This window comes from Corvus cornix, chromosome 26, assembly GCF_000738735.6.
Source record: "Corvus cornix cornix isolate S_Up_H32 chromosome 26, ASM73873v5, whole genome shotgun sequence".
NCBI classification, from domain to species: Eukaryota; Metazoa; Chordata; class Aves; order Passeriformes; family Corvidae; genus Corvus; species Corvus cornix.
In genome coordinates, this window is record NC_046354.1 from 5,082,271 (window position 1) to 5,110,260 (window position 27,990).

General features: G+C 57.9%; 1 protein-coding gene across 1 annotated transcript; it reads left to right on the top strand.

Moving 5' to 3' along the window:
* Positions 1-304: 304 nt before the first annotated feature.
* Positions 305-5,368, top strand: ELF3 (E74 like ETS transcription factor 3). Its single transcript, XM_010404492.2, has 9 exons — positions 305-653; positions 1,419-1,587; positions 2,177-2,398; positions 2,627-2,710; positions 2,804-2,917; positions 3,041-3,130; positions 3,698-3,814; positions 3,962-4,157; positions 4,285-5,368. Exons 2-9 carry the CDS (start codon positions 1,425-1,427, stop codon positions 4,403-4,405), a joined length of 1,107 nt encoding a protein of 368 aa, XP_010402794.1. The 5' UTR covers positions 305-653; positions 1,419-1,424; the 3' UTR covers positions 4,406-5,368.
* The last annotated feature ends 22,622 nt before the right edge of the window (positions 5,369-27,990 follow it).

Below are 27,990 nucleotides of genomic sequence, written 5' to 3' on the forward strand. Positions count from 1 at the left end.
TTTGTGCCAGTCCCAGCCTGGGCCCCAAGCATGGCCAGGGCACCCACACACCCCTGCTGACTACCAGGGCTGGGCTGCCCACCAGGCCTGGAGGCTGCTGGGGGCAGTGGCCAGGGGCAGTGGCCGGGGGCAGTGGCCAGGGGCAGTGTCCTGGCTCCCTCGCTGCGGGCAAACCCCAGGCAGGGATCCATAGGCCCCAGGGCCTGCTCTGACCCCAGGGTGTTTTTGGCTGCAGGAGCTGAGCGAACCTGCTGCTGTGAGCAAACAAACATAAGCCTGGCAAATGGCAGCAAAGAAAACAGCCCATGAAGGCAGTGTGGGTGAAACTCTGGGCACCGGTGGGGCACGGGCTCTGACAATGATTAAACTGGCCAACCCAGATTTCCCGGCAAGGCAGCTCAGGGCTGGGACCCGGTGGTTCATATTATGCAAATCACCTGGATCTGGGAGCATGAACGTTTGGGGCTGGAATTCCCCTCGGGCTGCCAGATTGTTACGCCGCCCAAGCTATAAAAGCAGAGGCACGGGCAGGGCTTGCCCATCGGCACCAGCCTCCCGGGGCCCATGAGCAGTGGCTAGCGGCCAGCCTGGCCTCCGTCTCCCCTTGCTCCTCTCTGGATTACCCGCCGCTCCTGGAGTTGCCATCACAGAAGGTACCAAAGCTTTTTTTTGCCGAGGCCTGGTGACGTCCCTGAGGCCAGGACAGCTGCTTTGCTCTCCTCCCCGTGCACCTTCGCTCTCACCGGGGGATGCGCTTTGGTCTTTTCTCGCTCCACGTTTGCTCTCCCACCGCAGCTGATGCCCTTCGGGGGCCAGCGGGACGGCAGCTCCCTCCAGCCCCCAGGGTTTATAAAGCAGACAGCACGATTTGGCTTTTTGTGAGGGCCGGGCAGGGGCTTGGTCCTGTCCTGGCTGCAGTTTTTTGGGATGTGCTTATGGCGACTGGTTGAGAGGACTGGAGCCGCTGGTGCTGAAGTCCAGCGGTGGGCAGCAGGGCAGCTGGCTGTGCCATGGGGCTCAGGAGTGGCCAAGTGCCCGTAGCCCCCACGCACCGAGGGGCTGTGTATTGCTGTTCTCTGCCAGCCACCTTCTTGCTGTCACCTCTTGCTGGCTGCCAGCAGGGTGAGGCCAGGCTGCTGGGGACAGGGCTCTTCACAAGCACAGTGACGCCACGTCCCCAGCTCGCTCCGGCTCAGCCTCCCTCTCTCCTGGCCCCTGAGGAGGTGGTGAGTCAGGCCCCAGCCCCAACCAGCAGGTGCTGGGTGGATATTTCTGCAGAAGTGACCTGAGAGGCGACGATGGGTGGAGGGAGGGACGGCCCAACCTCACCCAGCCTGACTCTGGGGTGCTGCAGGTGCTGCAGGCCTGGGTCCCCCTGCCTGCACAGGGCTGGGGCTCACTGTCATCTCTCGGCACAGAGCTCCATGGCAGGATCGTGTGAGATCAGCAACATCTTCTCTAACTACATCAGTGCCATGTACCAGCCGGACGAGGTGCAGCCAACCTTGGACATGCTGGGACACCTCGGGGATGACAGCAGCCTGGGGCTGAGCCTCCCCGCCAGCCAGCCCCCCACACAGAGCACAGGTAGGACAGGGGAGTGGCAGTAGGGCAGTTGTGAGGCAGTGCCGCTGGCTAGGAAGAGCACTGTAAGGTCCTTGTCCCACTGGGACAGGTCAGCAGCTTCTACCATGCCTCAGTTTCCCCAGGGAAAGGCCAAAAGGCTGTGGGAGGAGACCCTGGGTGGCCCTAGGTACGGCTGCTGGGAGCACGTGTGACTTATACAGGAGATGGGGGAATCATTGTCCTCCTCCCGCAGCACAGGCCAGGGGACAGGCTGCCAGGGCTCACCAGGAGCTGGAGTTTGGAAGTATAATCCTGGTGATGGGGGCCCATCATGTGATGGTGCTCAGGGGGGCATGAGAAACCCCAGCAGAGCAGCACCAACAGGACAAATGGCACCGAAACCAGCGGTGCGGGCAGTGCGGGGTCACTGCTGTCTGCAGGGCAGGGCGCTAAGGACCCTTTAGTCCTACAGCTCTTCAAGTGTGGGCCCTGCTGTGCCCCGCAGGATCGCCACTGGACCAGAGCAGATGTCCAGTGGCCACCGGCAGCCCACACGAGGCACACGGTGCCGGCACGGCCTGCTCTGAGCCCTGCTCTCCATCCCTTGCAGACAAGCCGGAGTGGTTCAGCGAGCTCCCGTACTTCTGGACCAAGGTGCAGGTGCTGGAGTGGATCAGCTACCATGTGGAGAAGAACAAGTACGACGCCAGCTCCATCGACTTCTCCTGCTGCAACATGGATGGGCACACGCTCTGCCACTGCAGCAGGGACCAGATGCGCCTCATCTTTGGGCCCCTCGGGGACGAGCTCTACGACCGCCTGCACGAGATCAGTGAGTGAACCAAAGTCTCCTCCATCTGCAGGCCTGGCAGCTTGAGGAATGAGGCTGAGAGCCCTCCACCAGCCCAGCATCCCCTGCTTCCCAGGCACTGCAGGGGCTTTGTGGGAGGGTCTGGGGGCACAGACCAGAGTCCAGGCACGGCTGGGCTCAGCTCCCAGTGTGCACTATTCCCCTTCAAATGGAACAGGCATTGCTAATCCCAGTCCTTCACCCCTGTAGCCTCTGATGAGCTGAACTGGATCATTGATTTGCTGGAAAAAGAGGATGCGACTTCCCAGACCTTCCTGAACTCCAGCCACCTGGGTAAGAGAGGGGCCCTGGCCCAGCCTTTTTCCCAGGGATCACATACCGATGGCAGCAAGGCTAATCCCTTCTTCCCTTCTCTGCCCCTTCCAGAGCTGGGAAATCCCTGTGCCAAGGACTCCCTGGAGGACTTAAAGCCCACAAACCCTTTCACAGACTTCACCTGGTTGCCAGGTGCCATGTCCCCAGGCAGCTCTGATGTCTCAGGTCAGTGTTTTGACAAGGGTGGGTTTGGGTCTTGCAGCACTCTGGTGGTGGGGGAAGTGGTGGGAACCAGGAGAAAAGTCTCCAGATGCTCAGCGGTCTGAGCCCTGATCCTTTGCCTCTCAGGGCCTGTGATGTCCCACAGCCCCAACTCTCAGGACTCCGGTGGAAGTGACCTCGACCTTGACCCTGCAGAATCAAAGCTCTTCCCTGATGGTGAGTTGTTAGCTTCCACACAGGAGCTGGGAGGAGAGGGCTGGGTCCCAGGCAGTTCTGCACATCCTACCTGGCAGTGATTTAGGGACAACACCTGAACACCCATCCTCACACTGGGAGGGAGGGAAAGGTCTGTTTCCCTGAGCGCTCTGCTTCTGTTTCTCTCCACTGAGCAGGGTGAAGGGCAGGACTGGGATAGCTGGGCAGTGGTCATACTGGGGGAAAGGGGTGGGTGGTGGCAGGTGGGTGAAGACTGCAGCCAGAGATCCTGGGCACAGAAATGAGTGTTTGGTATTGATCCCAGCTGGTGATGGTACTGGGAATTACCAGGAATGCAAGGAAGCAGTAGGGTTTGGGGAAGGAACAGCATGCTGCCCTAAGCATACTGTCAGGGATGAGGGTGGAATGAGGCTGGAGGGAATGGGGCGACCTTGTTCTCAGGGGGTATTTCCCTGGTACCTGGGCCTGAAAAGAGGGCACTTCTGGTCCCCAGGAGGACAGGGAGGGGGAGGCTGTGGCCCAGCATGCACTGGCCAGCCTGACATGTGCCCCTCTCTGTGTGCACAGAGCACTTTTCAGGCAGCAAAAAAGGGGACAGCAAACACGGCAAGCGGAAACGGGGACGGCCCCGAAAACTCAGCAAGGAGAGCAGAGACTGCCTGGAGAACAGGAAGAGCAAGCACTGTATGTGAACCCTTCAGCCCTTGGCTCTTGGCTTCGTGGGGGTGATGGGAGGAAGGGCCATGGGCCTTGGCAGGGGCGTTTAGGGAGATCCAAAGTACAAGGACCTGCAGGAGCCTCCCTCCTTTACAGCTCAATCTCCTCTTTCAGCCCCAAGAGGTACCCACCTGTGGGAGTTCATCCGGGACATCCTGATCCACCCCGAGCTGAATGAGGGGCTAATGAAGTGGGAGGACCGGCGGGAAGGGGTCTTCAAGTTCCTGCGCTCGGAGGCAGTGGCTCAGCTCTGGGGCCAGAAGAAGAAAAACAGCAGCATGACCTACGAGAAGCTGAGCAGAGCCATGCGGTAAGTGCCCTGCTTTGTCCTGGGGGCACCTGCCCCACACAGCTGGCTCAGCCCCACCAGCCCTCCAGCAGCTCCTCAGTGCCTGGGGCTGCATCCAGAGCCCTGATTCCACCTCCATCTCCTGCAGATATTACTACAAACGAGAGATCTTGGAGAGAGTGGATGGGCGACGGCTGGTGTACAAGTTTGGGAAGAACTCCAGCGGCTGGAAGGAAGAGGAGGTGCTCAACAGGGACAAGGAGCTGTAGGAGTCCTGGATGAGCCAGGGTCTGAGAAGCCCCTCAGGGCCAGCCCTGAGCTGGGCTCCTTGACAGGAAACTTTGCCTGCAGCTGTACCTGGAAGCCGCTGCCCCATGCAGCGTGTGGAACTCCGACCCTCGCAGGGGCATGCTCGTGTGTGCGGGTGGCTGCCAGCACCAAGGTGTTCAGAGCCAACATTTTGGCTCCAGTAGGTTATTGCAAACTGTGACTTCCCTTGCTGGATTCCTACCTCCACCTGGAGCCGCAGGGACTGGGGCTGTTTCAAAGCCTGAACAGATGCAAAGGGGAAGAGAATTTCAAGCCCCGCTGTGAGAGCCCAGCAGGTCTCCTGCTGTCACCCACCTCCTGACTGGGCAGAGGAGCAGCACGTCTGTATCACCTGTGTCTGGACAGATCCCAGCTCTGGGGTCTTCCCTCTCACTGCTTGCACCGTGAGGAAGGTGCCCCCTGTCCTGTGGGCTGGGTGAGACCCCCTTTGTGTAGCAGCTTCTCAATGTGGCACCTGCTGAGAGAAGATGGGAACATTGTGGAGCTTCACCTGGCCCCAGAAGGCCCTCAATGAGAAGAGGATGTGGGACAGCAGGGCCATGCTGCATTTCCAGCCCAGCTGCTGGGCTGTGTCTAGAGACAGGCCTTTTCCCCAAAAGGAGCTTCTAATTTATGTAAGACCCAAAAAGAGCACAGAGTGAATGTACAGATCTATTTTTCCATGAGTAAGATGTTCCTGTGTGAGAGTGTGCATCGTGGGGCACACGGGTGTGTGGTGGCTGGTGGTGATGCTCAGCTGGACTGAAGTGATGTCACAGGGCACAGACTGGTGCTGTGCCAGCCACAGAAGGGGACTCCAACCGAGCCAGGCACCCGGCAGGTGCATGTGGTTTCCTCCATTTCAAATGGGAATATAAGATGAATAAATGGTTGGTTTGTTGGGGTTTTGTACCTACCTGTAATTTTTCTTGTTTTTCTTAAAGACATGGTGAGAACCAGGCTCGTGTTACTTGGGATGTCCCATGGCATGAACGTGATCTGCCACCATCTCCTGCCTGCTGTGGCCTGGACCTGCCTGGTCATCCTGGCACAGGGTCACAGGGTCTTCTCAGGGTGAGGTGGGCTTGTCCCAGCCTGGCTCAAAGCCACCCATGGAGGGGCATCTTACACCCGCTCCCAAACCTTGGCCCCTCTGAGAACCCTTTAGAATTCTAGCCCTGGCACTCGCCTTTCCTGGAGCACTGGCTCCAAGCCAGAGTTCACCAGCTGCAGGCTGATGGGAAGCAAAGCCCTGGAGGATCTGGGGAGGGGGATCTGGGGAGGGGTCTCTCTCAGCACCCTCCACATTAACATCCCCAGCTGGCTGGGGGTCACAGCCTGTGGGAGGACCTTCAGCTCTCTCTGGCCAGGGACACATGAAGGGATATCCAGAAGCAGCACAGGCACTACACTATGATTAATGCTTGCTCATCTTCCAGCCTGGCTGTTTTCTGGCCCTTCTAAAACCTGGGTGGCATCAAGGACCAGATCTCAGGAGAGGGGACTGCAATGACCTGGCAGTGTGAGCAGCCCAAACACATCATGTTCCCCTTCTTGCCCAATGCCATCTTGCTTCCCCCATCCAGCCCAGCTGTGAGGAGGTGGGAGGTTGTCCCAGGGGTGCTGAGATGATCTCTCCAACCCACAGGATACATCTTGGGGTGGCAAGAAGGAGTTCAGGGTGTTGAACTCCAAGCAGACTCTCAGATATGTTCCTACCCTGAACATGGCAAACAGCAGTCCCTGCGTGGCTTCTGGCTGGCACACACTGCGTTCCACAATGAGTCTCTCTGAACACTGCTGGGCACCAGGACCTGCTGAACTTGGGGCATGTAGGGCACTGGGCACTGCTCAGTTCCTGCTTGCCCCCAAAGAGAAAAGCCCTGGGACCTGTCCTCTGAGTTTGGAGCTGGACCAGGGCTGGGATGCCCAGGCAAAAGCCATGCCACATCCTTCTCAGTGGTTTCAGCCACTTTCTGGAGGGACTAAGGAAAGAAGCCAGACCACCAGCAGGAGGGTGAGGGGAGGTTTTGCTGCCTAGACAGTAAAGGTGCTTTGCAAAGCCTGAGATGCATTTTTGGCAGGGGGATCCAGCCATTATCATAGAATCACAGAATCATAGAATCCTAGAACAGCTTGGTTTGGTAGGGGCCATAAAGTTCATCTCATTCCACACCCCTGCCATGGCAGGGACGCCTTCCACTATCCCAGGTTGCTCCAAGCCACATCCAACCTGGCCTTGGATACTTCCAGGGATCCAGGGGCAGCCACAGCTGCTCTGGGCACCCTGTGCCAGGGCATCACCACCGCCATGGGGAAGAATTTTTTCCTAAGATCTAATCTAAATCTCTCCTCTATTAATTTAAAACCATTCTCCCTGTCCTATCTGCCCATGTTCCCTTCATTACTGCCAGAGCCACGGTACCGTTCAACATCCCCCATCCTGCACTTGCAGGAGTGGGACACGTTGCAAAAGAGAGCAGTAAACCCTCCAAAGCAAGATCTCTCACAGACCACCTGGGCTGTCCCCCATGAGCTGTACTGGCTGAAGCAGCTGGAATTGCTCCCAGTCTGCCTGGCCTCAGCTTGAGTGTGAGGTTGGTGGCTTGAGCATCCTCCTAGAGATGCTGCAGCAACATCAAGGGCATGACCCACCTGCTTTGCAGGGGCAGAAGGTGCCCATGGGCCAGACCCAACTTCTTTTTTGTGGGTTCGACTGCTGTTTATATGTGGAGTTGCCCTGCTGGTCCACCTGGGATGCCTGGTCTCATACAGAAGACTTCTCTTCCTTGCCTTCCAGTATGCTGGGCTGAAGTTGTATTGCTCCCAGATACACGCTGGGATGAGGCGACCAGGGCTGCCCTGTGGTGCAAGGAGAGGCCCCAATCCCTGGGTGTGAACCTGGAGCCAGTCCATGGTCTGGGCTGCAGCCAGACCTCCGTCAGGTTCCTTGCGTAACCCTCCCCAGGGAACAGGTTTTCCTGGCTGGTGTCTGCTGGCTTCAGTGAGTGGAGGGTGCTCCAGCTCCATCCCTGACCTCCTGGAGCTGCTGCAGAGAGCAGGCTGGAGGGGTGGCAGCAGGCACAGTGTCGATCTTGCTGCCTGGACAAGCAGCACACGGGGGAGGGGCCAGGCCAGTCACGGTGGCCATCAGCGTGTCCGGGAGGAGAGCGGGGAGCGGGGCAAGCCCAGCCCCAGGCTGGGTCTCGCAGGAGCCGGCTGTGCTCCTGGCTGCTGTCCCTCGAGTTTGGGGTTGTGGGCGAGGTGTTTATTCTCCGTAAATAGATAACCCCAGCAGGTTGGCAGTGAGAGGGGAGCACTTTGTCACGCAGCCTGGTGCCCTGCCAAGTGCGCCTTGTTTGCTCAAGCAGTTTCATTTCTTCCCCGCTGCAGTTTGTGTTACCTAACTGGCCTGGGACAATGTTTAACCAGCTCCAACAGCAGCAGGGAACCTGTCTGCCTCGCCTCCTGTGCCCCCAGTGTCCCCACTGCCCATCACTGCCACCCCACTGCCATCGCTCAGGGGGTGGCACACCAGGAGGGAGGCTTGGGGCAGAGGCAGGGTCTGTGGATCATAAAGCCTGAAAATGGTTTGGAAGGGAATTCACAGACATCGTGATCTACCCCCTCTGCCATGGGCAGGGACACCTTCCACTATCCCAGGGTGCTCCAAGCCCCATCCAACCTTTCCAGGGATGGGGCAGCCACAGCTTCTCTGGGCACCCTGTGCCAGGGCCTCCCCACCCTCACAGAGAAGAATGCCCTCCTAAAATCTAATCTAACCCTACCCTCTGTCAGTGTGAAGCCATTCCCCCTCGTCCCTTGAGGTCCTCCAGCTGGGGGTACCTTGTGAGAGAGGAGGAGGAGGAGGCAGGGGTGTGTGGGCACGGGCGGGGGGACCAGATCCTGCAGCCTCTCATGAAATCTGTGTAGGTCTGTGGGATGAAGAGCCAGGAAGGACTGGAGAGAGAGCAAGGCTAGAGACAGGCACACACATACACCAACATGTGCACAACCAGCACACACTCGGGGTAACCCCTACAGTGACGTCCGAGCCCATACTGAGCTACCCTCGCAGAGCCTCCCAGCACACTGGCATGAAAAACAGATGATTTGTTTATTTTTTTATTCTCTTTGGAAGTGCCTGGATTTTATGACTGTGGCAAGCCATGACAAGAACTGAAGAAAAAGACAGTTTTCTTACAAGACAGCCTCCCCTCACCCTTTTACCCTGGGTCTGTTGGGAGACTTTTCCCATCAGGTGGTGCCAAGTTGGACATGGTTCTGGCACACAGTTCCCATGGAAATATCTTGGGGACCCTTCAAGTCTCAGCATTAAGGTGTGTTTTGTCTCCCTCAAGACTTCCCAAAGGGCCACAGGGGCCATTGCTCAGCCCTGGTCCCAGTTAGGGAAGAGACCAGCTTGCCCTGGCCACTGCTTCCCTAGGACCTGTGGCCAAAAGCAGGTTGCTGTGGCTGAAATGTGCTGAGTGAGAACAGAGAAATTGGGTGAGGGGAGAGGTTTCATCCGGACCAGCAAGAAGGTGTCCAATGTCCCACATGCCAGACCATGAACTGCCCCTGAGCGCAACAGCCTGACCTGATTTTCCAGCCGAGCCAGACCGTGGCCATCACCGAGCAGATCGGAGTAGATGGGAATGCAGTGCGGATGGGGACAGCTGGTGGGAGGCAGGGACCCTCTTTCTGGTTCCCAGTGCTCCCACTGCCTTCGAGCTCCCTGCAGTCCCTGCTGGCTTTCACCCTGCCTTACCCTTCTGCCGCTGCAGCCGAGGGCAGTGCTCAGGGATGGCACAGCAGGAAGCCACAATGGGAACCACGCACACTTTGGGGGCCACGGAGGGGAATTGCTGCACAGCATGGGAGAAAAGGGCGTGGAGCAGGTGGAACCACTGCTGAGGGGCTCGTGGATGGAGCTGTGCTGGGGGCAGGAAGGTGAATGTTTGGGGGGCTCGTGGATGGAGCTGTAGGGGCTGTGCTGGGGGCAGGAAGGTGAATGTTTGGGGGGCCATACAGTGAGGGAGGGGCTGTTACATACCTGCACTTCTGCAAGTGGAATTGCAGAGGGGAGGGCTGTGCTCAGGTCAGGTGTGGAGGGCAGAGCTGTTGCCTAGGGGACCTGCGTCGCCCAGGAGCTGGGCAGGCCGGCGCTGCCAGGGGCTCGCAGCAGGGTGCTGCCTGCTTTCAGGGCTGGGCTGGCATGCCCAGGGCTGGGCAGGACCCCTGCTCCCCGGGGTGACTGCAGTTACCTGGGCACCCAGAACACCCTCCCCCCTGCCCCGCAGCCTGACGGTTTCTTTGATAATCACTTCCAGCAGTAGCTGCCAGGGGTATCTACTCGGCCAGGGCAGCTGCCTGCTGACAGGAGCTCGTCTGGCAAGCCTGGGCTCTCTTGTTTAACAAGAGAATGGCTGTTGCCACTGGAGGAATGGGGAAGCTGGTGCAGTTGCCTGGAACAGAGGCAGCAGGTAGCCAGGGACATCGGGAAGCACCCCGGGAGCATGAGGGTACCACTCTGGGGAAGCAGGGTGCCACCCTGGCACACACTACCTGCCTCTGCCCGTTCATGCCCATTGTAGGAACCCAGAGTGCTGAGAATATTTCTCTGCCTGTTTTTAAGGGTTCTTACCCCCCTGAACAACACTGTTTTAACTTCCAACCTTGGAAAAAATTACCAATGATCACACAGGAACTAGAAAATACAGTGGTGTGAATTAGGTGATAGACTGCTATGTAAGATTGTCACAGGGTGAAAAATTTAGAGGTTTTGGGCTTCTCTTTGTAATACATAGATAAGAGTAAAAAATATCAAAATGGAGGATTGTTGTTGTTCTCTAAACCTTCTTCTTCTTCTACTACTCCACATTCTGCAGTAAAAGTAGTTTGGGATGATTGGATAGAGAATTCCACAGTTCCTGCCCGTGTTACTGAATAATTGGTAGGAAAGTGAAAATAACATATGTTTTTAGTAACTATTGGTTAAATTATCTTTAAAAGGCCGTGTAAATCTTGATGATTAGACTTCTCTCCTGCCTTCTGTGCTCTACGCTGTACCTGGGTCACGCTTGTGGCTCTGTTCCTCTGATAAGACTTAATAAACAACTATCTGGCAGCATTGAAACTCCAGGAAAAGTCTGGGTTTATCTTTGAAACTCCTTGCAAGGACTTCTAGAAAATTCTCTCCCATCAGGAGGGGTTTGATTTATGGCACAGTTCAGTGTCACCCATCTTTCCCTCTCACTGTGGTCAGCACTGTGTTTCAACTTGTGCATCCCACCTATCCCTTGCTTCCAGCCAGAGTTCCCGGGGTCTGGACTAGGACATCCTTTGCTTGTCCATGCAGGATGGGACTGGAGGCTTCAAGCTCCCAAATGGTTGGCTCCTGGTTTTGCACTTGGTGATTCAGCACCAAGCATTTTCCCTGCAGCCTGAGAGGAAAGCAGAAGCTGCCCTATCATCCATGGGGAAGGATTCTCCCAGCCTCACGGCCCCATGCTGTGTTTGCTGCTTCTCTGGGACCAGAGCTCTGCTTGCACTCTGGCTCCTGCCGGCCACGGCAGCTGGTCCCTGCTCCTCAGGGACAGGCTGCATGAACAGTTTGCCCAAAAATGTCGTGGCTGCCCCATCCCTGAAAGTGTCCAAGGCTGGGCTTGGAGCAGCCTGGGATAGTGGAAGGTGTCACTGCCCATGGCAGAGGGGTGGAACTGGATGGGCTTTAAGATCCTTTCCAACATAAACCATTCTATAACTCTGATTACATGACCTGATTCCAGCCCAAAGCTTTATTCTCACACAAGTTTGACAAAGCTGCATCTCTGCATCCTCCCCAGCTCCTGCTCCTGCTCAGATGCTTCCCCTCCTACAGAAAATACCAGGTCTCAGACTTCCCAGGTTGGGATACGTGTTCAGCCCTTGGTTTCTGGCATCCTGAAAAGGGTCTTCTTGAGTGGAGGTCTCCCAGCTTCCTTCATTCCCCTCTCTCTCTCATTGCCACCAATAACCCCAGGCCTGTTTCATCGTGGAAGAAAAAGAAATGCTCATTGCATTCTTGTTTCCTGGCCAGCCCTGCCCTTTGTTATCCACCAAACACGATATGGAGCCTGGCACTCCACCAGCTTGAAATGGAGTCTCTGGGCAGAGCACAAGCTGGGGAGTCCAGGAATGGCAAAGCACAAACTGAAGGCCCAGTCAAGCTCATGGCATCCCTGGTAGGCTGGCAGATGCCAAGAGGCTGTCAAGGGCTCCTGCAGCTTCCATCACACGGACATTTCACTTCAGCTGACCAACGCCACCTGAGAGCTCCCACCTTCCCACAGGCAATCAGGCACCACGAGCTCTTCTCTTTGCTTCCTCCTGAGCAGGCCACATGCAAACAAGCCCAGAAGCCCTTTGCCAAGCCGCCATGATGTGTGGTCCTCAAAGCCCTGTGTCCCTGTGTTCCAGGGACTGGAGCCTGGGGCTTGGTGATGAGAGCCCATGGGGATGGGGGCAGCTGCAGAAGCTGGGGCTGTGTGATGGGGACGGAGCTGTGTGAACTCACAGGCTGCAGCTCCGAGCTGGTGTTTTCTTTCCTCCAGTCTGTGCAGATTCAGTTCACAGTGAGGTCACCAGGAGCCCCCATCTCCTCCACTTGCTGCTCACCTTCCCACCCAGTCATGGCCACATGCTCATGTGTAAGTTTTCACTGAGGATACAGATTGTAAATTAAGGTGTTTGAGCCCACCAAACCATTCTGGGTACATTCTGGCCCCAGCTCAGCACAGCACTAAGCAGCAAGAGTTACTCTTCAAAAGCCAGAATGCTGAAAGCCAGTGTGGCCCGGACACTGCTCTGGCCTCTCCTGCCCTGCTCCAGGTGTGTGAGCGAGGCCGTCCCAGCTCCCTGCCTTCCCCTGCTGCAGCATCCCAGCACGGGAGCACATCAGTGAGAGAGGAAGGAGAGCAGAACGCTGTGGCGGGGGGAGAAGGAAAATGACAAGCAGTGGTGTCTGAAATGCCTGAGAGAAGATGCAAGAGGTGGTGAGAACTGGGAGAAGGAGCTACCACCCTGCTGCATTGCGATGATGCCCAGTGAAGCCAGAGACACGGGGAACCCCTGGCTGAGCATTTCATTGTGTCCATCAAGCCTGAACAGAAAGGGAAATGTTTCTGTCTCTGGGTGCTCCACAGAGAATTCTGCAGGTTCCTGACCTGCAGCACTGGGCACGTTGTGAGGGCTGCCGATAGCCAGAGATGTCACAAGAGCATGCAGGGAGGAAATGGGAACTGTCACACGGGCAGTGTGTCACCCTGTGGCAGGCCAGGGAGGTCAGCACCACCATGGCCATGGACAGGAGCACCATCACCCTCCTGTGTCTCTTTCTGGCAGGATTCCAAGGGTCAGTGAGCAGAGGTAGGAGACAGGTATAATAAAATCTCCAGCCTGCTGTGCCATGCAGTGTGTTGTGCTGTGGTGTTCGCTGTACTTCCCTGCCTGCCTGCCCTTGAATCATAGAACCGTCGGGTTGGAAGGGAACTTAGAGACCATCTTGTTCCACCCCCTTCCATGGGCAGGGACAACTTCCACTAGCTCAGGTTGCTCAAAGACCCATCCAACCGGGCACTGAACAGTTCCAGGGATGGGGCAGCCACAGCTGCTCTGGGCACCCTGTGCCAGGGCCTCCCCACCCTCACAGGGAACAATTCCTGCCCAATATCCCATCTAACCCTGCCCTCCAGCAGTGGGAAGCCATTCCCCCTTGTGCTGACACTCCAGGCCCTTGTCCCAAGTCCCTCTCCAGCTCTCCTGGATCCCCTTTAGGCACTGGAAGGGGCTCTAAGGTCTCCGCAGAGCCTTTTCTTCTCCGGGCTGAACAGTTCCATATTCCCTTAGCCTTTCCTGTCACCATCCACAAACACCAGAGGTTTCCATCTGCCCAGCATGCCCGTTGGGTAGGACAGGGCTGGTGGTGCCCTGAGAGCTGTGGGCACACCTGCTGAGCACAGGACACGCTTGTGTGTCTCCTGCGTCAGCCCTGCTCTCTGCCTGAGCCCCGGGGCAAAGGTCTGCTTGGGGTTGAGGTGCCAGAGCCCCCTCCATCTCTAAAGGACGGGGTGAGCCAGGCAGGTAAAGAGCTGAGGATCTAGTCCTGGTCATCCCAACACAAAACCTTGGAAGATATCACTCCACATCCACCTGGCTGGGGGTAGATCCCGCTGCCTGGGCGCTCCTCATCCAGGGAACTCATCTCTTGGGTGGTGGGGTCTCTGCTGCTAAAACACACCCCAGGGCAAAGTGACTGCGGACTGGTGGCCACAGTGTCCAGGCCGTGGATGCCAGCCTCAGCTGGGGCACATCCAGCTGGCCAACGGGCTGCCATTGTGTGGCTGCCACGTGGCAGCTCCCGTGTGATCCTCAGGCTCCCTGGAGAGCTGGCGCTCCTCCAGGCTTTGCCTTCAGGACTGCAGGTGAGCAAGTCCAGGCCTGAGCCTGCTCTTGGGCAAAGGGTGGGTCTGACAAGATCTCATCGCTCCAGGCCTGTCTAAAACGAGCCGAGTTTCAGAGCAGTCTCTGCGGGAGCCACCAACACCACTGGCGTTACATAAGGCATGTGCGGGGGGCAGGCAGCGGGCTGAACTGAGAAGGAGCCCAGCTCCTGGGCCATAGTGGTGGTGCAAAAACAGGGACTTTGGGGGCAGGTCCTGAGGGATGAGACAGTTGTATTTTCCCCATGGGATCTGCATTATTGCAGCACCAGGATGACAAGCCTTGGCTCTTTCTGAGCTCGAGCAGCACCCGACACAGCGGGCACAGTGTGGCCTGTGCCTTTGGGGGGTCTGCACAGGCTCCTGCATGTGGGGATGCCTGTCCCGGTTTCCCTCCTTGCATATTCCCAGTGTACCAGCTGAGCACAGCAAGACCTGGCTCTGTCTGACACTGGGCTCCAGCTGGTGGCATCCGAGGTGCTGGCCTTGTCGGGAGCGAGGCCAGAGCAGGCAGGAGGCCCGCCAGGACACACAAAAAATGTTTGACCCCAGGTCTGCTTCTGGCAGCAGCCAGGATGTTCTGTGTAGGATCTACAGGGGCGGATGGACACCTTGGGGTTTGCAGGAGAAGCCCTTCTCCTCCTCCACCCCAACAGGTTGGTGGAATCCAAGCGCAGGAAACCCTTCTCCAACAACAGGACTAAGAGGGAGGGTGCCCTGGCACGTGCCTCAAGGGCTCTTTGAGCACAGCAGGAGAGGGGACAGGCACATGGAGGAGCTGATTGTCTGTCCCCTCTCCCTGGGCACAGGCAGGGACACCCTGAGGCTTCCTAGGGCCCCTGGTACTGCGAGCCCTTCCCAAGCCATCCCAGGGAGCAGGTCCCAAGGGTCACTTTACCCATGGGCAGGTCCTCAGCCTTTGTGCAGACCCATCCCTCCCGCATCCTCCCTTCCCAGAAGTGACGGTGGCAGGCGGTGGCAGGTGGCCAGCTCCACCTGTCTGACAGGTAGAGCAAGGGTGGGGGCAGTGCCTGGCACCCGCTGCCTGTCCCAACCTGCCAGGGTCCTGCCAGGAATCACCTGCTGCAGGAGCAGGAGGAATGGTGCCCCCAGCCAGCAGTGCCACTGTGCAGGGACAGCTCTGTCCCACCACAGAGGGAAACCAGGAGGTGAGGCACTGCTGGGTGAGGATATCTGAGAAAGGGAGTTGGGGTTGTTCATCCTGGAAAAGAGAAGGCTCCAGACAGACCTTGGAGCCCCTTCCAGTGCCTAAAAGAGGCTTCTAGAAAAAAGGGTGAGCAACTTTTTACATGGGAAGATAGTGGCAGGACAAGGGGGAATAGCCTTAAACTGAAAGAGGAGAGACTTAGATTAGATGTCAGGAAGAAATTCTTCCCTGTGAGGGTGGGGAGGCCCTGGCACAGGGTGCCCAGAGCAGCTGTGGCTGCCCCATGCCTGGAAATGTCCAAGGCCAGGTTGGACGGGGCTTGGAGACAGCTGGGATAGTGGAAGGTGTCCCTGCCCATGGCAGGGGTGGGATTGGATGACCCTCAAGGTCCCTTCCAACCCAGGCCTTCCCACAGTTTTGTGCCTCTTTGGCTCTGTGATCCTGCACCCTGTCAGGTTACCCGCACACACACACAGCAGCACTTGCGTGACCACACACAGGGGAGGCACGGGGTGTCCGACACTGCAGACACAGCTGCAGGCACACACAGAGCGTGTTACACTGGAAACACTCCCAAACACAGAGACACAACTGATCCAGGCACGTGAAGGGTACAGGCACAGCCACACATGGACACACAGACACACAGACACACACAGACACACACGGACACACATGGACACACAGTCACATACGGACACACAGACACATGGACACACAGACAGACGCAGACACACAGACACACACAGACACACACAGACAGACACACAGACACATGGACACACACGGACACAGAGACACAGAGACACACACAGACACACACAGACACACACAGACACACAGACAGACAGACACACACACACACACAGACACACACAGACACACACAGACAGACACACAGACACACACAGACACACACAGACACACAGACAGACACACACACACACACAGACACACACAGACACACACAGACAGACACACACAGACACAGACACACAGACACAGACACACAGACACAGACACACAGACAGACACACACAGACAGACACACACAGACACAGACACACACAGACACAGACACACAGACACAGACACACACAGACACACAGACACACACAGACACACACAGACACACACACAGACACAGACACACAGACAGACACACACAGACACAGACACACAGACACAGACACAGACACAGACACACACAGACACACAGACACACACAGACACACAGACACACACAGACACACAGACAGACACACAGACACACACAGACACACACAGACACACACAGACACACACAGACACAGACACACAGACACAGACACACAGACAGACACACACAGACACACACAGACACAGACACACACAGACAGACACAGACACACACAGACACACACAGACACACAGACAGACACACACAGACACACACAGACAGACACACAGACACACACGGACACACACGGACACACACAGACAGACAGACACACACAGACACACGGACCCACAGCGTGCAGTGCATGCACACAGGGACACGCAGTGTGTGAGCTGCAGGTGTGCGCAGACACGCAGAGTTGCACGCTGCATCCCTCAGGTGTGTCAGCAGTTACACACGGGGTTACTCACGAGCAGTTACTCACACGAGCCCCCACACAGCTCCTCGCCCCCTGGGCTCACACACTCTCTCAGGCAGGTTGCACCCAACATAGTGCTGGTGGCCCAAGTCACACCCATGTCCCACCTCCACCACCCACGGAAGATGTCGGGGTGTCCCCTCGCCCTCAGCCATGCTGTGGCCAGCCCTACACACCCCAGCCTGTCTCTACTCCCAGGTCCCTGGATTGAGAAGGGCTTTGGGATGGGCAGAAATCCCTGAGGGGTGCTGATGGGACTGAGGAATCACGGTGGTGTGTCATGCCCTGTGATCCAGCCCAGCTGGAGGCAACAGGGAAGGGCACCTGATGATGTAGGGTGAGTGCTCCCTGCTTCATGGCAGCAGAACCCCCAGCTGTCAGGAGCTGACCCCCAGCCTTGCCTGGGGAAGGTGCAAGCAGACCACGGGTGGACTCTTGCCCGTCCCTGGCATTTTATCAGGAGATGGCGAAGACAGGCTTGTACCTGCTAGCCAGCACCCTGCCTGCTCTGGCACCCATCCACCCAAGTGTGTCCCCAGCAGGGGCTGTGGGGCCCGTTTGGGGCACGGCTGGGCAGTGTCCAAGGGCTGTGTGACCTCACACTGTGTATTTTCCTAGTTTCAGTCCCCACAGACTGATGGCCTCAGAGCTGCAAGGACAGGCTCACCTGGGCTCAGAGACCTCCAGCATTCACAGCACCTCAGCATTACCTGAGAGTCACAAACACCCTCCCGGATCTGGCTGGGCCACTCCAGCCCTGAGTGACAACCAGCAGCATCTTGCCCGGCCACTTCCAAACAAGCCAAACAGCTTGAGGTCTTCCAAAGGCGCTGCAGACATCTCAAGCCAAGCTGAGGTCTGGGCTGTGCCTCTCTCCTCCAGGCAGGGGTGAGAGTGCCCTGCAGCTGCCCAGATGCAGAGGTAGGTGGGCACCTCTGCCCTGGCAAGCCAACCACAGTGAGTCACACACACCAGCCCAGCTGACTGCTATCTACCTCAGTTTGCCCAGGCAAAAGCCACCAAGCATCCCTGGGGCTGTGGGGTGTGGAGGACACGAGTCCCAGAACACAGGGGAGGGTGATGGAGCTCCCTGGGATGAAAGCAGCGATCAGGTCTCCATGAGGCAGACACGCTGGCCAGGGTTCAAAGCAAACTTCTGCAGCTGAGGGAGGTGAGGAGGGCTCAGTACAGCAAGAGGTGCCTTGGCACTGTGCAGAACTCCTGGTGCACAGGGCTTTGGGGAGACCAGTTCTTGCTCTTGGATCTACAACAGCGTGCTGGGAATCCCAGTGCAGAGACTACAGCAGTCGACAGCTTGGTTCCTCCCCTCGTCCCCAAACAGTGAGCGAATCCCATTTGTCCTGAGGAAACCTAACTTGGGGTGTGCCACAGGGAAAGCTGGATGGGGAAAGGGCCATCGGCTGCAGCTGCGATGACCCTATGACTGTCCCTCACTGCCCCCGGGGTGGCGATGAGCTCATTCCGCTGTGGTTACCCTCGCACTGCATGCCAGGTGCTTTGTCATGAGGCAAGAGGAGGAGGGGGAACAGGTTATTCAAGGTCTGCAGGGCCCAGGGCACAAACAGGGTGAGGGCAGGGGTGGGGGCAGGAGAGCTGGGCCAGCAGGCAGGGTGCAGCCCCCTCCCCTTTGCACAGGAGCTCCAGGAAAGGGGGGCTCAGGAAGGAGTCAGCGCCGGGCACCGCAGTACAGCCACAGGGCACGAATGGAGGGAGCAGCAGACTTTGCCCCCGCCTACAAGGTGTGGCACAGAGACTGAACAGTCTGCAGGGCGTAATTATCATCAAAGCCGGAACAGGTGGGTTGGGATCAGGAGGGGTCATATTTGGGTCAGGTCAGGAGAGCTGACCTGCATGGGATCAACAGAACGCCCCTGTGATGGGTTTTGTAGCATGACAGCCACCCTCCGTGCCTGGGGCTCCTCACTAGTCGGTGTGTCCCCCACTGTCACATTCCCAGCCTGAGAACCAGCAGGTTCAATGTGCCCAGATGGACCAGAACAATTCCACAGCACTGGAGCACCTCCTGCCCTCCCCAGGCTCTTCTTTACCACCTATCCAGCAAACTGGACAAACTCCTTTTGGGGAGGCCACGACCCTGCAAGGCACAGGGACTGGGCACAGGAGCCCTTCTGCTCTGCTATCCCAGGGCATTGGACCCTCTGGGCACCTTGGAGACCTGGTGATGCTCCACAGAATACAGTTCCTTCTCTTCTGCTTCAACCACTGGCTGCAGCCAGAGCCCCTGAGCCCCACGTGCTCATCCCACATGCCTTTGGGGAGGCTGTAGTGCTGTGCCCCCTTCCCCTGCACTGTACCCCCTGTGAGTTACTCACACGAGCCCCCACACAGCTCCTCGCCCCCTGGGCTCACACACTCTCTCAGGCAGGTTGCACCCAACATGGTGGTGGTGGCCCAAGTCACACCCATGTCCCACCTCCATCACCCACGGAAGACTGGAGGCTGACCCTCCTGTCACGCACATCCCAACCCTGCACACACACACACTCACCATCCTTGCCCCCATCTTTCCCCTCATCCATGTCCCTCCCTGCTCTACTCCTTGGGCTGGAGGTTGGGGTCTTGCAGGGGGTCATGGATGCTGACACTGAGGGTTGTCTTGGAGAGCTCAGGGCTGGGAACTTGGCACCACATTTGTACAAAGATTTGGCTTCTGCCAAGGTCTCCAGGAAACAGAGGAGGGGCTGGGGAAGCACTACGAGAGGTGAGGATGCTCCCAAACCTGCCAACCCCATGGTGTCCCAGAGCCAGCCCTGTCACCAGCACACAACTGGACACCGGCAAAGGACTTATGGGGCTCCATTCCTAGCCCAGGGCAAGAGCCAGCAGGGACCTCTGCTCACAAGGGCTGAGGGACTACAGGAGTCCCCTTCTTGTGGAGAGGTCAAGCATTTCCCCAACAGTGCATCTGGTCCTTGTTCCAGACACCTGCCTGGGAAATGGTTGCAGCTCCTCCCTGTCCTGATGATAGCTGGAAATTTTCTCTTTTCGTGTTGCAGTATGGCCAGAGACACTGTCGTCCAGTCACTTCTCTTTCTGTGACCTTTGTGTGTGGCCAGAAGAGCTGTCCCCCACTCCTGACAGTACTTGTTGGAGGCCATCAGGCTGGGCTGCACCCACACCCCGATATCTGGGGATGGAGGGAACAGCAGAGCTGAGGGCACCTGCCCTGGATGGGTGCAGAAGGACGCCCTGCAGAGGGATGACCCCACACAGAAGCACCAGCCCAGTGCAGGGGGCACGTCAGCAGCGTAAAGGAGAGAGGGTTTGGGAGACCTACACACCTGCACCCTGCCAGGGGCACGGCCAGGCACGGCTGAGCTGCACGATGCCTGCTGCCAGAGCGGGTCCCTGGGTCCCTCCCTGACCTGGTGGGTGGAGGGAGCTCCTTGCAGGGCCCCCCTGGCGTGGTGTGACCCAGGTGCTGTTTGTGCTGTGGGAGGTGAGTGTGCGCACGCGTGCGTACGTGTGGGCAGGGCCCCCGCGCATGGAGCTCGGTGAGAATGCCGTGTCAGACGGGCTGGGCACCACCCATACATTCATTTTGCAAACAGTCGTGGGGTCATGAGCAGCATAAAGGGCAAGTGTAGGTAGTGCCAATGCCCATGCCGAACCTCATCTCCCATCCCGGGAGATGCAGTGGGGCACAGGGAGTGCATGGAAGGACGCAGGGAAACTCCCAGCCCTGGGACAAATAAAGCACAGCACCAACTCATGCGAAACCAAGACCAGGGACGGAGGATTCCCCCAGCCAAGTGCCTGGTGGGTCTGTAACAGCTGGAGCTGCATTCCTGTGCACCTCCCCCAGCACAAGGATCTGGGGTTCATGACCAGCTGGCTGGACTCCCAGTGGAGATGTGGGAAGCCAGGGAGGTTCCTGGCACCCATCCAGATCTCCAGGGCAGCTGGGGATCTTGCAGTCTTGCTGGGTCTCCCGGGGCTGCTGAAGGGTAGCCAGGCTTCTGATTCAGTTTAGCTGTGGTGACCCCAACACCACTTACCTGTTCCTTGGTGCAGTGGCCAAAGCCAGGGCTGGATGTTCTGGCCGAGATGCTCCTGCCCCTGCCCTCCCTGCTCTCACGGCAGTCCTGCAGTGGCTGGGGATCCCACTGTCTGCTATTCCACCTTCCATCCCAGACATCCTGCAGGCAGGGACAGCAGGGCACAGCCCGGTGGGACCCAAGGACACCTCATCAGCCTGAACTGCTGGTTTCCCAGAAAAGGGATGTGGAAGCCTTGACACAGCGCTGCTTCTCCAGCGCCTTGGGTGGTTCTCTCAGCTGCAGAGGGCATTTAGGGTGCAGGGGCGGCTCTGTGCCCCAGAGGGAACCTTGTGGGGCTGCAGACTCTGGGGAGCTGTCTCTTTTCAGACGTGCTGGTCCTGAAACTAATTTGCCTTCAAACCTGTTGCTCACAGAAATAAAATGCAACACTGAAGGTGCCAGTGGAGAGCCCAAGCTAAGGCCCATTTTGGAAGCCCTCCTTTCCCCCAGCCTGCAGCCCTGCAGCCCTGCTCTCGCAGGTGCTCGCCTGCCCCTGCCCCCTGACACAGAGCTGTGCAGGCCCTGGACAGCAGATCAGGGGCTCAGCGAGGGTCGCAGAGCTCTTACTCCTTTTAATGCAGGACTGGATGAGATACCCACTCAGATAAAGGCAGCACCGTGCCCCCATTTCTCGGAGAAAGGAAGAGCAGTCAGGGAGGGGAAGGACTGTGGGACCCTCTGAACTTCGCTCCTGGTAACAGGGCAGTCCATGTGGCACCCTGGAGCCCTGCAGCCCCAGAGGCATTGCCTGGCTGCCCCACACGCCGTGGGGTCTGCAGGCTGTCCCCAGCCCTGCCCCTCGCTGCCCGACCTCGCGCTGGCACCGCGGCTCCCCTGTCACCGGACTTTGCGGGGACTGGGCTGGGCTCAGCTGCCCGTGGAAATTCCCCACCTCCCTCCCAAGGCAGGACCTGCTCCGCCTCAGTGCCCAGAGAGCCCGAGGGCTGTCCCGAGGCCGGGCTGCGCCTCTCCCCCGTGCCTGGAGCGCAGCCCGTGTCCTGACGCTGCAAAAGCCGTGATGAGCAAGCCCTGACAGCGCTGCAGGCAGAGCTGGCTGCGAACAGTGGCCTCTTTGTATGGCCGGGAGCAGGCGGGTGCCGTGCTCCCGGGACTGATTTATCTATTTACGGAGGTGAACGCTTACAGCTTGTTTGAAAGGAAAACACGGCACCTCGGGGTGCAGGCAGCGGTGCCTCCCCACGGTCCAGCCCGGGCACGCAGAGCTGGGCATGTGTCCTGCAGGGTGGGAAAGGCTCGGCGCACCCAGGTGTCACTCAGTGCCAGTGCAGAGCCCACCCCAGCCCTGCTGCCGGCTTTTTGGGAAAGGGGACACTGAGGCAAGACGGACAGGACAGTGAAAGTGCTTGTCCAGGATCGTTCTAGCACTGTCCTGTGGCTAGGACTTGAGGCAAGCACCACATCCAGCCCCTCAGGGCTTGTCTGGATCTGCTCCAGCCCTGACACAAGCTCATCCCACACCTGGACCAGCGCATGGAGTGCTGCACCCACAGCGGGCAGCTCCTCCCTGCCTTTGGCTCACAACCATAGTGAAGATGCCACGAGGCTGCCGCAGAATGCCTGATGTGACAGCTGATGCCACATCCCCCGGAATCCCTCTGCTCCTGGGACTGGGAGCAGTGGGCAGGGAAGATCAGGAGGCAAACTTAGTGAGGTTGCAGTTAGGAAAAGGAACGGTCTTGATCAATTTTGGGCTGTCCTGTGGGCAGAGGAGCTTCATGTCTACCCAAACTACAGGTCTTGGCTGCCATTAGACTTCACTCCCACAGCCTGGCAGCAGCAGAGTTCTCCGTGGCATGAGCTCAGCTGGCCAAACCCCTCCCAAGGTGCAGCTCACTTGCCTGCAGAGAGGAGTGTCTGTGTGTTTTGGGGACAGGCAAGTGAGAAGCTGGTAGGTGTGCTGGGGGGAAATGTGTGTAGCCTTGGGCTGTGGAGGGAAGCTGCTGAAATGCTCATATTTATCCTCCCCTCAGTGAGTGTCATCTCACTAACCACGGTGCCACCTTGGCCACCCTGTGCCTGGTACACCGGGGCATCTTCTTCCCCACCAGTGGAGATGGCAGAGTGGTCCTGCCTCTCCTCCATCAAGGAGCATCATCAGATCCTTGGGGCAGTTCCTGCTGGAGTCTCACCCAGTTGGCCCCGTGCTGATCACAGCCACAGGGGTGACTCCCTCCAGGAGGTAATGGTAATTTTGGGTCAGGACCTCAGGAAGCCTGAGGTGTTCCAGCAGCGTGTGCTCATTCGTCAGTGCCAGTGACCTGCAGAGGGGAATGTGTGCTTCTGGGGACACCCAGCTCTCCAGCCTCTGGCATCCTGTGGGATGATGACCAGCAGTGATGGTGTGAGTGTCTGGGTCATGCCCATCGGTCCTGCTGCAGCTTGGCTAGTGGTCTCCCAACAGCACAGCATCATGGCCCTCATGTCTAGTGAGGCTGGGGCAGGTTCAGTGGGAGCAGGTGGGATTTAAGCTCATCACCAGGAGAAGCTGATGGCCAGCAGTGCTTTAGGATGAGGTCCAGCAGATCTGGGGAGCTGTAGGAGCACCCTGACCTATTGCAGCTGCTTCTCTGAGCACAGCTGATGTTGCTGATGGGGTGGCCAAACCAGCCTGGACCATCTCCAGCCTTCTCCACACACACAGAGCTGGACTTGGCTGGCCTGGGAATGGCCACAGGAGGGCAATGACCACACAGGACACCTGGACAGTACTTGTAACAAGCTCTATCAATTGAGACCTGTCCTACATGGAGCTGGTGAGCCCACGTAACACTGTGGGCTTCCCTCCAGGCACAGAGCTGGGCTGTTTGTTCTTTTGCTTGTATAGCACGGGCTGTCTTCCAGTTTGGCTTCAGAGCTCTCAAGTGACAGAAATGAGCACATCAACTGTTCCATTTCTGCTGAAAAAAGACACCTGCAGCAACCAGTGTGTAACTTTCCTGCTTTGAATCCATCGAAGACTGAGTCTGGAGAGGTTTTGCTCTGTCAGCAGACTGGTCTGTAGATGTCTTTGTGTTATCCTTCTGAACAAGGAGAAATCAGTTCAAACCAGCCCAGCTGTTTGATCAGTGCAGTTCCCCAGTGGCCACTTGCCTGGGAGAAGCCTGACAAGTCACTGGGGTGCTTGAGCTCTCCCCAGCCCTCAGCTGTGGACAGCCACCAAACAGGAGATAACAGACCCTAAGAGCAAAAAGCAGAGTTCAGTGCCCTGTCATGGCTGAGACCATGGGAGAATGATTGCACAGAGGAGGGTACAGGTTCAGGTGCCATGGCTAGACTTGTTCTGACCCTTGCTCCCAGCACTCACCCAGTCAGGGCAAGTTGCCTTTCCCATGTAGAAATTCTTGTGTCATCCCTGCGACCATCATATGGGGATGACAGCATCTGCAGGATAATGCAGGCCTGTTCACTCCTGGAAGCAAGCTGGTGAATCCCTCCTGTGCCCCACAACAACCCTTCTGCTCTGGCAGTCGTGGCTTGCCAGTATCCCCCACCCTGCAGCCTCCCAGCTCAAACTGGATCTGCGTTTTTATTGCAAAGCCTGCTATGGGAGGAGCAGGGGAGGCAGCCCTGGGGACACAGCCAGCGCTGTTCCTCCCTGCCAGCTGCTGGCTCTCCCCATGTGCTGTTTGCTCAGCGCTGGGTACCGTGTGATGGCAAACACGGCTGTGTCGGGAGGAGCAGAAACGAGGGCAAACAGAAGCTGTCCCAGTCCTGCAGCCACCGGGCGTGCTGAGTGGTGTTTGGGGGTTTCCAGGGCACAGCCGAAGCCGATGGCACCCCAGGGCCCCGAGAGCCCCTCACCTCTTTCAGTGGTGTGGGACTCCCTGTCCAGGGGCTCTGGCTGCCACAGCCCCGCAGTGTCCCCCTGTCCTCCCAAACTGCTTTCACAGAGTGCAGATTCAAACTGTGCCATGTGAACCAGGCGGACCGAACTCCCCAGAACAGAGAGCTTGGTGGTTCCTGAGGACACAGAGACAGTCCCCAGCAGGAGAGTGGCTAATGCCATCACACTAAATTTGCCATCGTTGTGTGCCATCCTGAGAAGAAGAGCCTGGACTGGTCGGTGACCCTGTGCACCATTGGCAGTGTCCCCCCACCCCACAGGCAGTGCCTGTCCCTCCTCTCTAAGCCCCAGGCATGTCCTCTGATGCTGTCACCTCTGCAGCCCGTCCCCCTCTGCTCTCAGCTCCCTTTGGCTGCCCCAGTGGAGGGGAGGGAAGGGAGAAGGCGAAGGATCTTTCCAGTGCTGCTGGGGAAGGACAAGCCAAGTTCAAACCAGCAGCACCTGGGGCAGACATGGTGCCCATCTGACCCAAAAAGAGACATGGTGGGACTTTGCACATCTGGCTCCTCGGGAGTCTGCACCCCACAACCAGAGAGCTGACCCTGTGCCAGGCTGGGACCTGGCTGACCCTTGGCCGTAGGAGCCTCTGAACAATGTAAGTCACCTCCTCCACCTCTAATTAGCACAGCCATTTGCTGGGGAGCTGTGCTAATTTTCTCCTATGACATCTCAGGTCAGGGACAGTCCTGGTTTTCCTCCTAACGCCTGCTGAGCCTGACCTGCTGAGAACAGAGCCCGCTCATCACACGTGTGCCGCAGCAGCCTTTGCTCTCTGCTGGGCCCACGCAGGAGGGTGCCTGCCCCTGCACTTTGGGAGCCATTCTTACACCTCTGAAGAGGGCACCCAAAATAACTTCTCACCTCCCCCCATCCACCCCACAGGTAGTGGCAGAGGGGCCACAGCGTCCCTGCCGTGCCAGGAGCCACCCTGACCCAGGCCAAAGGGATGTGACCCGGGTTGCACAAAACCACGGGCATTTCCAGAACCACCTCTGCCAATTCAAAGCAGAAAGAGAAATCCAGCGTTCACAGGCTGATCGTTGCGTACTTGAGGTGTGTCTGCAGATACATTATCTGTCCCACGGTGGGGTCTGAAGTCCAGGAGATAAGAGGCTGGGGAAAGCACTCTGTGGAGCTGCTGTGGGAGAGATTCCAGGGTCTGGCAGAGGGTGTGGAACAGGTTCCCAGTGCAGAGTGCTGGTGCTGCCAGCTTGTGCTGGGAGAGGTCAGGTCCCCAGCAGCACCGGTCCAGTGCGGGGCTGGCTGCCTCCTATCCGGCCAGCTGTGCAGAGGGGCAGGGGGACATCACTGGGACGTGCTGGAGCAGCGGGAACTGCCCAGCCCAGCCCAGCCTGCCCATGCAGGAGGTGGGAGAGAGCAAGAGGCATGGCTGGGGCTCACAGCAGGCAGGGGAGAGCAAATGCTGCTCTGCCAAAGCTCCCTGCACCCACCCATCCCCACACAAGAGTCCTTTGTTCCTGCCATGTCCCTGTCCCCACTGCTGCTCCATGAGTGAGGGACGAGCCCCATGGCCCTGGTGACTCTGGCAGGCAAAATGAGAATAATTAGAAGGAGGTGCCTTTATTACAGGTGTCTGTGAGGGCCTGCAGAGTCTGACCCGGGGGGCCCTTTGATCTCAGCTTTTGAAACCCTATAGATTTGCTGACAGAGCTGCTCTGTATTTCCAGGTCACCAGGATGATCATTTCCATCTGGGAACAATGAGGCCTTTATGCTGCCCTGTGTGCTGGACTATCCCTGTGTGGAACGAGCTGCTGTGCAGGAGGATGTGCTGCTGCACAAGCCCTGTTGGCCTCAAGTCCTTCTCTGGGTGGGTGAGGGACAGCAGCAGGAGAGCCCACCCAGCTCAGCATCCTCATTCCCAATGGAAAATGGGGAATTTTCCATTTGACCTCTTAATGCCAGGAGGTCAAATTTACCCAATGCACAGCCCTGTGAGAGAGCCTTTAGTCCCCAGCATGTACCCAGAACCTTCCTGTCCCCCTGGAGAAAAGCCCTGCACATCCCCAGCCCCAGTGGCAAAGTCCGGCCTCTGGGATGGGTCACACAGGGAGTCTGCACATGGGGGAATTTCTGTGCCTTCCAGTGCAGTGGACCCAACACCTCATGGTGGGGAGCAGGAAATGTCAGGGTTCCTGAGCAGGTCCCCAAGCCAGGGCACTGCAGGGTGGGCACCTCTGCTGTGTGCTGTTTGGAGGGCTCCTGGCATAGCCCCCAAACCAGCAGGTCCCCAGCACTGTCCTGGGTCTCCTCACTGCCCCACGCTCAGCCCCTGTGCTCTGCTGGTGCCCAGGCAGTAGCAGAAAGCCCTAAGCCTGTATTTCTCAGGGCAACATGGACTTTGCTGGGGGGAGAGCCATGCTGTAGAGCCTAGAAGCTGGGGACAAGGCAAGGACAGAGAAGGACTTGGGGAGGACATGCCCCTCAACACTCCCAACACTACGGGATTTTGTCTGAACTGAAAAAGCAGCATCTGAAAAAACCCAGCATTTTCCTGGTTGATGTGGTCTGTCCGTGCCTTTTCCAGCTCCACAGCCTTCCTCAGCCTGGGAATCTGCAGTGACACCTTCCTCTCCCTTTCCTCTCCTGTCAGGCTCCCTGGGAGTCTGTACCCATCTCCTGCTGGTCCCAGCTTGGCTGGGGCTGCTGGAGGCTGTGGTTTTGCCTTTGTCAAAACAACGAATTGTTTGGTGGCAGCTGCAGGCGTGGGGACCGGTCCTGCCAGTTCCCTTGGTTGGGGCAGTTTTTGCTGGGGTACAAGGTAAGATTTTAACTGGATAAGCTCCAAGGTCTGGTCCCTGGGGAACAGGGTGTCCCCACAGGTGCTCTGGGAACACACACTGGGGACACCCACTGAGTCCACTCTGACCCCCTTGGGCTGTGCTTGGGTGATGATTTCACCCCTCTATGCCTGATGGAGCATGGCTGTTCCCGGCCTGAGGAATGCAATGAGTTGTCCATGTGGAGGCCGGCAGTGTCAGCCACAGCCTTCCACGTTCCAACAGCAACCGGCTCCAGTGCCAGAGACCAGCCCACGTCTCTCTGTACCCACGGAGGCTTGGTAGGCACTGTGGGATGGGGCATGCTGAAGCCAGAGCACAGATCCTGTGCAGCAGCTGGTGTGGAGGTCTGTGGTGGTGGTAACGGCCTGGCTGATCGATTCATGGACAACGGGAACGCAGCCAGCAGGGCGCAGTTTGTCTGTGTGCTTGCTGGCCTCTCCTTGCACTGCATGTCACCTCCTGGTTTTGCAAAGCAAATCCTGGCGGTGCAGGGGCAATGCCGTGGGGA

Coding starts and splice junctions, on each gene's coding strand:
- ELF3 (XM_010404492.2), top strand. CDS start 1,425: ATGGCAGGATCGTGTGAGATCAGCAACATCTTCTCTAACTACATCAGT. Junction 2,711..2,803: donor CCTGAACTCCAGCCACCTGG/GTAAGAGAGGGG, acceptor TGCCCCTTCCAG/AGCTGGGAAATCCCTGTGCC. Junction 3,131..3,697: donor ATCAAAGCTCTTCCCTGATG/GTGAGTTGTTAG, acceptor CTGTGTGCACAG/AGCACTTTTCAGGCAGCAAA.